The 10,332-nt window shown below is 33.4% G+C and overlaps 1 protein-coding gene across 1 annotated transcript in view; it reads right to left on the minus strand.

Annotated features, from left to right (window-relative positions):
- Positions 1-4,193: 4,193 nt before the first annotated feature.
- The window catches only part of LOC119839153 (ras-specific guanine nucleotide-releasing factor 1-like), a 23,580-nt gene continuing 17,441 nt past the window's right edge, over positions 4,194-10,332 (minus strand). The window contains exons 24-32 of the mRNA XM_038365355.1: positions 9,419-9,568; positions 8,679-8,877; positions 8,170-8,267; positions 7,545-7,678; positions 6,761-6,951; positions 6,280-6,359; positions 5,209-5,326; positions 4,885-4,953; positions 4,194-4,394 (exon numbers count right to left, since the gene is read on the minus strand). Of these exons, the coding sequence (XP_038221283.1) occupies positions 4,194-4,394; positions 4,885-4,953; positions 5,209-5,326; positions 6,280-6,359; positions 6,761-6,951; positions 7,545-7,678; positions 8,170-8,267; positions 8,679-8,877; positions 9,419-9,568 (1,240 nt within the window). The remainder of the gene's footprint in view (positions 4,395-4,884; positions 4,954-5,208; positions 5,327-6,279; positions 6,360-6,760; positions 6,952-7,544; positions 7,679-8,169; positions 8,268-8,678; positions 8,878-9,418; positions 9,569-10,332) is intronic.

The raw sequence follows: 10,332 nt of genomic DNA on the forward strand, positions 1-10,332 counted from the left end.
TATAATTTATATGCAAAATTCTAACTAAATATTAAAATAATTCAGCTATTAAATACGATATACTGAATTGTAATACATATTATGAAGTGATAATATAATAGAAAAAAATAACGCAACAAATTTTGAATCTTACTTTTTTGTAGTAGTTAAAATTAAATACAATCAAGGCCTGAAAATCTACTTCGTTATAAAACGGTTAAATAATTCATTAACTGTTAATTATTAATTATTATATTTTATTATGTCTTAATTTCAGACTGCTACTTCTCAAAATATTTTTCAAACACAACCCAATTTTACAGATCGGTATAAGAAATAAAGAAAATAAAAAGAAAAACAACAAGATCAAAGTAGAACCTCCGAATCTTTACAATATTGCCATTATTAATTCATAATATCTAATATTTTAAATACATAATAGAAGAAAATACCCTTATCCCTTAAAATATATCATATCGGAAACAATTTGCACTAAACATTAACACAAAAATTAATACCCTACTATTAGAGACAACAATTAAACAGAGAAAAATATACAATTATATCATTTAATTGCTAATGACTAGATTACACATTGAACAGTCATCTAACATCTATATAATACTGATAAATTAACATATAAATTATATCATAATATTTAGACATTCACATTGTTAAAGTTTTTGCATTTGTAGATTGAAGAGGTAGATTAAGACTACAGAACTTACTTTTATCAATACATATTTATATCTATCATAAGAATTTTATATGATTTTCAATAAAAGGGAAAAACAATATCTTATTAACTTGAAAATTAAACATTACGAGGGTGAGAGAAGTGTTAAAAAATCGTGCACAAATATAATATTGGAATCGTGGAAAATATATTTATTTATATTAAGTGTAACATTCTTATATTATTATATAATATATAACAAGTTTATAGTATTTTGTTGATCCATAAGAATTTTTTCACATAAGCGTTAGACACAACCGAAACGTTGTGTACCTATATCATAAGACGGCCCAGCGTTGGGAGTGTTATAACTTTTGTGGGCCTAGCTTTTTAATATATGCTCAATAATTAATTGAATTCCAAACGAAAGATTTTTAACATTTAAATTTAGGTGTGGTTTTACGGTTTATATGCTATTATATAATGCTCAAACACAGTAAAAGGTCATTAATAAAAAAAGCTCACAACCACACAACGCCACAACGCGATATTCATATGGCTCTAATGAAAATGCTCACAACGTGTTGTGTCTATGATGACGTGTTCACAGCATTAATTGATTTACCATAACCCAATGAACAGACTTTTATTATCTACTTGAAACAATTTTGAAGTGTCTGTGAACTAATTCTTATTATTTTTGATATTAATTTATCCTGGTCACTTACCTGCAGACATTCATACAACATACGATTTTTTGCCTTCGTGCGAAGGTTGTCAAAAAGTGAAGAAACATTTGAAAATGTCGATCTACATTTACGCTGCGCATTCGTGTGTTTCATGTGTTTTTCATTTTAACATTTTGAGTTGCGAGCGTTTTCATCAAAGCCACACTACGAAATTCGCGTTATGGCTTTAATACTTTTACCACAACGAGTTCAAACCTTTTTTTTATGCTCAATGCGTGATTTCGCTACATAATGGAATATACTTTATTTGAGAAATTAATTGAAGAATTCGGAGATAAAATTATAAATTGGTACGCGCAATTTTAGCGTTTAAAGAAAAATATATATTCCGCAATAATACTGGGTAGCTACCTTTTCTTCATAAATTTCAATTCATTTCTTGATTTGGATATTGTAAATATTTATAAGTCATTTTAAATATTTATAATTTATGTCTTAAGGCTTATTTTATCAAATAAACATGTTTCATATTAAATTATATCACAACTCTTGGAGATATGTAAATATTTAATTCGCATTCAGGTATAAATAGGTTCAAATTAAATTACAAAAAAAAAACTAGGCCCACACGAGGTGCAAAAAGCCCCTAACAATAACATTAACTATAAACGACATAGAAAAGACGTAGAAAAGACCTAAGACAGCTATTCTCACTTGAAATCACGTTAGATTTAACATTCCTACAATCATACACTTCACAAAGGTGGTTTTCATATTTGGCGGTCGAAATGCTATTTTGTAATGCTAAGTTTTCACCCGGAAAATTAGTAACAATGAGAATTTACCTTTATTTGCACATTTATACTATTTTGTTCATTACCTCAAGGGACCTGTTATAGATATTATATGCAATTTATGAGATTAGAAAAACAGATTCATAAAATTTTCATAATAAAATTGTTTTAACGCGTATTAATTATCTGTTTCTTTAAGCTCATTTTAAACCAACCATTCACGAAGCGACCGATGCGAGCAATAAGATCATGTTTGAATTTTAGACAACTTATTTGCACACTCATAGCTAAGCTAACTATTATAAAATACAGAGGAAATGTATATCTTTATACAAAATATGTAGGGTTGTATCTAAATAATGGTTATTTTTAGTATTTAGAATTAGTCAATGAACACAAATTGAAATATCTCGCAAAATAATTATTAGTTTTGTACAAGATTATTTATAGTTCTTCTCCACCACCATTGCAAGAACACTTAGCCATCAATATGCTTATATCGTTACAATATTATATAACTACAACTTCAATAAACAAGGTCGCTACGTGAATAGAACATACATTTTTTAATAAAGCATTTCATATTTTAAACTCTAGTTAACGAGAGTATACCAACATGTAACAGAGTTAACACATATGATATTAGGGATTTTATTTTTATATTTAGAAATTCACATAAGAATAGATTCATTCATAAGTTTGATTTCCTTAGACTAAAGCGATAGGTTGGAAATAGCTTTGGACTGTATAGTGTTTTTTACATAAAATTGCCTGAGATAGGCAATTACATTTTGTTAAAGCACCTGTTATAATAAGGGTATTTAGTGGTGGGGGCTAACATTTAACATAGAGCTCTTATATTACAGTAATACATATAGATTATTTATTTTTCTTATAAATTAGGTAAGAATAATGACTCGTGAAACTTAATAATTTTGACATTTTGTTTTGCGTTGACAGAATACAGATAAATACTGTCAATACGAAACCTAATGTCACATATTTATTAAATTAAGAATAAGGAACTAAAACACAAACAGGAATTGCGTAAAATCATACATAAAATACCGGAGACGTTTTAATATATCTATACTTATGTGTATGTATGTATTCCGGGACTTAATTGAATTGACTTTATTTATATAGGGGACGCCCATTCTAGGTGCGACAAAAGCACACTGGGTAGTCAAAGCGTGAACAGACATATCGAGAGACTTGTACAGAGTAGAAAAATAAATATTGACAATTAGTTTCATATGTACTTAACATTATTTATTACCATCAATGTTATCATATAATTTAATATATTTATACAAGAAAATACGTTAGGTAAGCTACTTAATACTCATTGAATTTATTTGAGTTTTACTCAGAAATTGAGTGCGATTAAACAACAAACTTTTAAAATTGACATTGAGCAAGTACAGGGATGATAAAATTCGTGAGCAAAGTTTTTACACCTACGAGAAAAAACTATTTACCCAAATTAAATGTAGGGCAGATCCTTATTAGCGACGTTTTTTTGTTTTTTATCTTAGTCCATTGCATCGAAAATTTCACAGATATGTCAGTTCCACTGTCGTTGCTGGCTGTACGTACGTGAAAACAATTATTGTAATATAGCTAAGCATTGAGCAACCGAAACCCTGCCTCAGTCTGGTTATTAAAAAAAGTTTACAAGTACAGACAGCAATGCCTAAAAAGAGCTTGTTAGTCAGATCTGTCTGTTTGAAGGGCAGCTTTGTTAAGTAAGCACTAAATAAAGCGAGCAACAATGATCAAACAAACGTCTGCGTCTTCTGTACACCGCAACAAATTTCTATTGCTTGCATTTTAATATATGTATATTTAGCACATTTCTGCATCGCTTCTACAAATAAAAAGCACTGCAAAAAAATTTACATCAGTATTGTTTACATCAAATAGAACCAGCTAACCCCAGCAGCATTGACATAGCCAATCGAGCCGGACAACCAAACCGTGACATTGATAAATAAACCAAACAAACAAAAACAATTCCAAGGATGGTGTAAATTTAAAACCAAATGAAAACATCTATCGCTCCGCCCGCAGCGGCGCGAGGGCGGCGAGCGAGGCGCGGCGGCGGCGCTGTGCGGCGGGCGAGGCGGGCGAGGCGGGCGCCGCTTGCAGCCCGCCCGCCGACCCGCGCGCCGCGCGCGGCTCCTGCTCCAGCGACAGCGTGTACTGCACCTCTTCGGAGTACGCTAGCGCGGGATCCAGCAGGAACTCGCATACCTGGAACGGCGCTTTTTTTTTAGCACACCTAAAGTAGTAGCCTGGGGGAGATCACTTCTAAGTGATAAGGCCGCCAAACAAATTGTACACTTTCTTCTGCTACTTTATTATTATTATTAAGTTTTAAGTTTGTACATTTTTGTTTTAGACTTAAATAAATAAAAAAAAATAGCTTCATCTGTATTGTTTGCATACCTGGAACGGTTTTTTTAACACACCTAAAATAGTAGCTTCACCTGTATTGTTTGCATACCTATTTTGTAACGGCCACAATAACATAACTACTGGTCGCCCAGACGCAGTGATCTCCCTCCCTATACTATGGTATACTTAGGTGGGTACAGACAAATTCTTTAATATAAATAGATTCCATATTAGATAGATAGCTACAAATATTATTAAAATTTATTTAAACATATTATATTACACACGATTAACTTATTAATTATGTTTATAATTTTGTGTTTTTAGTGAAACATATTTCATTTACCTTGGCAATGTGATCAATTTTGTACGGCGTCTGTTGGAAGTTGCGAATCTCTCGTATCACATGGGCAATCTGCGAGATAAAATAAAGAATAACATAGTTAAGACGTCAGTTTACAAGTGTTTTTTTTATCAAATGTGTAATACGGTAGTCTTAACGGTAGAAAAATGTCAAATTTTTTATTCTGTCTTCGGTAATAAGTATAATAGGGTCTTGGATATGGCTGTACTTGTTTCAATACCTTCCTTTTCCTTTCTCCTTTGACAAATATACGAGCAATTATGTTATAAATCTTATTTAGCAATTATTTATTAACTATTAACTTACCATCCGCATCTTCGAAAAGTTCAGCAGCCCCTCGGGAGTGTAATTCGACGTTCCTTCTTCGATAAACGATAAGTCTGACAAGTACATGCCGAGATATGGAATGCACGGCGGGTCACATCTGTACGAATAATATGAAAGTTTCTATTGTTTTGGTGTCATTATATTGGTATATTGGTGGTGGCGGACTATCGAATTAATCTATAGAAGAATATTATAAAGTCACAAAATTTATAAATAATGTTTTAAACTCACAAATTCGCAAAATTTACATATGTTTGTGAATTTGTGAGTTTGCGACGTTGGAACGGGTTATCCCTACTAATCCCTACTAATATTATAAATGCGAAAGTAACTCTGTCTGTCTGTCTGTCTGTCTGTTACGCTTTCACGCCAAAACCACTGAACCGATTTTGACAAAATTTGATATGAAGATAGAACTGAACTTGGGAAAGGACATAGGATACTTTTTATCGCGAAAAAAGGGTAGAAAGGGTTGAAAGAGGGGATGAAAGTTTGTATGAAAGTTCGTTATTGTCAAACCGATTTTGATGAAACTTGGTATGAAGATGGAGATGAACGTGGGAAAGAACAAAACCATACTTTTTAATACGAAGAAAATACTCCTTACCATGTCGCGCGATATAAGCGAATTCTACGCGGGCGAAGCCGCGGGCGAAAAGCTAGTCTTTAATAAAAAAGCTATATTATATATTATTTTCATGGCGTGGGGATCGGATATTCACATAAAATCAAAATCAGGATACATCAAATTATCTATCAAGAAGTTTTATTTTAACTTCCACTTTCCTTTCCCTGGTAAAAAAGCATCAGCTCAGAATCAAAGAAGTATACATTGATGATGAAACGTCAAGTGAGCATACAAGCAAGCATTGGGTGTACAAAATTATGTGGATGAATTTAAGTGACACAATTGAATTTTGAAATGCTTTTTTATGATTTTATTTAAAGAAAACACATACTGTTAGGCTACGTTACTAAAATACAGTCACAGAAAGTTATTAAAATACAGCAGACCCATACTTTAAAAAAATAAGTAAACTTTTAAATTACCTGTGCAGAGCATCTCTTAAATTGCGAAAACGGCATTCAGATGAAGTTAAATTTTGCAGCTTCTCCAATGTTTGCTTACTCTGAAAAAAAAAACAATATATAAAAAAGGACATACACAACATTGTTAATTTAATAATCTAAAGTCATGTAATACGAGTTATATCTATCTAAACATAATATTTATCAGTTGAACTTTAAATATGATTGTGATCAAAGAGTCATAATTGCACTTTCGTAAAATAACATACCTTTTCATGTTTGTTTTTTTATCATATATATATACATGTCTCTTTTTTGTATAATTCTTTGAAAATTTTATATTGTTTAAGGACGTAATAATAAGAACACAATTGGGAGAAGTATCTGGCTCCTGAGACAGTGTTAGGTATACTAGTTCAGGAGCCTAAGGATTCATATAAGTGCACACGTAACGTTTTTATGCAAATAAAGATTTAATTTATTATAATATGCACACGCCTACCGTCTTCGACACCTTCTCCCAGGTCTTCTTGAGCCGGAATATCGAGGTGTTGGATATGGCGGCGCAGATCTGCAGCACGCCGTTGAAGTTGTGCAGGCAGCGCGCGATGTCCGCCACCGCCACCCACTTCTCGATGGCGGACACGCGGCACCTGAGCGCGTGCTCCTGCATCTCGTGGATGTCGCGGGCACCTGGGAGGTGTTCATTGTTATGTCACAGCCATAGGCAACCGAGCTGGTGGTCCACCACCACGCGTAAACATTCGCCGAGTAGTGCCTCTGCGAATGCGCTGCCCGGTTTTAAGGGGTTATGGATAAAGAAAGGATGGGCGACAGGAACGAAGGTATGGACTGGAAAGGGTGAGGGAAAGGAAACGGGTCACCGTATAATACATGTCAACAGGTACACATGTCAACAGGAATACATGTCAACAGGTACACATGTCAATAGGTATACATGTCACCGGCAAAATTTTAATCCGGTGACAAATTGTGTGAAATACAACGTTTCTTTCTTTATTCTTTCTTTCTTTCTTTCTTTCAAATTACAATTTAATTTATAAACTATGCTAATAACGCCCAGTGGATCAGGGATCCGTCGCCGCACAATCTACATGTGATTGACGTTTCGGAAATGTAATTTCTCGGCATCATACATAACTGCAATATAATCGCAAAATACTTTAGGGAAAAATATTTGCACATTACAATGTAGACTGCATTTTCATTATCAGAAATAGTTGACCATGAAAAGGAACTAATTGTAGAAATTATTAAAATCTTACCGGGAAAAGGCACGCGTTTCAAGATTTCAGATATAACGAGGCTGGAGATGTGGTTGAAGTGTGCCGTCATCATCAGGATGTGGGGCGCTCGTTCTGCTTTATCCGCCTTTGTCCAGGCTTGACCCAGGAACTCCCTGAATAAGTATATTTATTGTTAAAGATTTTTTATATAACATAATGATAAAAACATTTGAAATAAAAAAAAAAAGGAATCGATTTAACAAAATTTGTTAAAAACAACATTTGTGCGCGAAACATAGTCTTTTCGACCACTAGCCTAACTCCCACAGTCCGATTTTACCCCCTTTATTTCTCGTTTCCGTAGGATTTGATATTAATTATACCAAAATTTTATTCAAATATATTCAACGATTTAGAGGCGATAAAGAGACAGATGGACTTACATATATAAAATACTAACCGCGATTTCACCCGCGTAAGTCCGTGTTAATATGTTATTCCAGTTGTCCAGCTATCTACGTACCAAATTTCATTGCAATCGGTTCAGTAGTTTTAGCGTGAAAGAGCAATAAACACACACACATCCCTACAAACTTTCGCATTTATAATATTAGTAGGATTAGTAGGGAGATGCCACATATGAGGAAACCTTATATGTACTCACTCGCTGTGAATGGAGCTGAATATCTGATAATCCAAGTACGTCATTTGTTCCGCTATTTCCAATGCTGATAATGTTTCCAGACTCTCTTTTGTTGGTAACTAGAACGTAAAATGTTATTGGTTTTATTAACCGACTGTCAAAAACGGGAAAAGAGGAAAAGGTAGTTCGTATGTATGTATTTTTTGGTGTGTGTAAGTCGGTGCCAACTAAATCTATTGGTAGTAGATAATTGATAGATACTAACTTCTTACTAGATACTATCACAAGTTAAAACTCACTACATATGAATCTGTTGCTATCTGGCTTTGTATATTGAACTATAATAGAAATCGTTTCCAAATTTTTTAACTCTTTTATTTAAAATTGTTACTTTCATGATATTTCAGTAATAAATATCTGAGTTATTGATGGTGTAATTTATCTTGTAAAAATTTTGCGGTTTTGTCCCATATTTACCCTGAAACTGTACAAAATAAAAACATTATAAACATTTTCCACGAGTAACTTACCCTGGGAGGCGCAAATAGCGCTTTGAGATCGACATTTCTATCCGGGGATCTTTCGAGCAAGCGCAGCAGCTGCGAGGCCGCTTTGTGCTCCGCGGGCAGCAGGCCCGGGCTGCTCTCTATCTCCTTAAGGAAGTCCATGGTTAAACCACGCAGACGGTCATCAGACCAGAAGTCGGACGAGTGTTTTGAAATCCAGTGCCTAATAATGATTGATTTATTTGTTATGAGACACAATGAATGATCAGTTATTAATAGTCTGTCTATTCGGATATACAGATAGACAAAGTAAAGATATGCAGTCTTAGCCTTTTTTTATAGTTTCTGTTACTGTTTGTTTTTTTGAGATAAAATCTTATGTTAGTTTGTAACCCAATTTAAGACTTGAGTTACAAACTATCCTGTGTCAAATATCGGCCAGCTGTTGTGGGCGCAAATAAAAGACGGACAGTCAACCGGACAAAGAGACAGTAACTTTCGCATTTATAATATAATAATTTAGTAGGGATTGGGTTACTCTTAATCTAATCCTTATAATAAAACACTAGCAATTCAAATAAGCTATGCTACGACAAAAGCAACAATCCTTACTAAATTCCATAATTTCAATTTTTATAAATTTCACTTAACCAAAGAAGGGGCAGTAAAATTGGTAATTTTTTAAGCACAAACAATTTTTAATTTTAGTATTCCATTATTTATGACCTTACAAGGAGAAAGACTAAAAATACAAGTGAACTTACCGTAGTACATTAAGAACTCTCATCGTAGCAGCAGTTGAAATAACGGAATCGCGTCTCGCTTGTGTTGGTGAATTTGCTGGTGGTGACCTCGGATTCGATGACGCGGATGTAGCCACGGCAAAAGCTACTGCAGCCGTTGATGTACTGCTCCTAAATAAGTACACACATGTAAAGATTGAGACAGGATCAAAGTTAGCTGCAGTCTATCCAAAAATCGCTTATACCAAAAATTATACCCGACTAAATTCGTTAAAGAAACCTCACCAAAAATTAATAAAATATCGTAGTGAATGAACGTTTTACATCAAGAAGGTTTTAATCTTGAAATCTCAAATCAGAGTGAAACTGGAAACATTATGAGTTTTCAAATTTAACACATGGTTTCTTTATTAGAAAGTCAATGTTTTGAATTATTTCCATGGTTTTAGCATCAGTAATGTCAATCGGCAAGGAGAACGAGATAGACCACAGCTTTTGTACGTGTAGATTGTACAATCCGGCAGTCAAGGAGGAAATAACATGCATGTAAATTAAAAATACATATTGGTAGATAAGAAATGGTGTAAAAGTACATGCATTTAATAAATTTGACTGCTATTTTTCCTAAAATGTGAAATCTATACTATCGTTGAATTATTTTTAGATTTTGCGTGCGCGTCGCTCTGCGTATCTAATCGAGCATTATTAAAGCCGCTTTTGGTCTAGTTAATTTTAAAATTTTCAAAAATCACTATATTCACAAAGCCTCATCTAATGTTGTGTAAAGTCGTCACAAAGTCGAGTGCTAATGATTATTTCATTTTGTATTGGATCTGTAAGTGTATGTATTTAATTTCCTAGCTGAATCAAGATAAAGAGTTTCTGTTTCTTCTTTTTTAATAGAATACTCATTGATAGTAATTATGTTCCAATAT

The sequence above is a fragment of the Zerene cesonia genome, unplaced genomic scaffold (assembly GCF_012273895.1).
Source record: "Zerene cesonia ecotype Mississippi unplaced genomic scaffold, Zerene_cesonia_1.1 Zces_u009, whole genome shotgun sequence".
NCBI lineage: Eukaryota > Metazoa > Arthropoda > Insecta > Lepidoptera > Pieridae > Zerene > Zerene cesonia.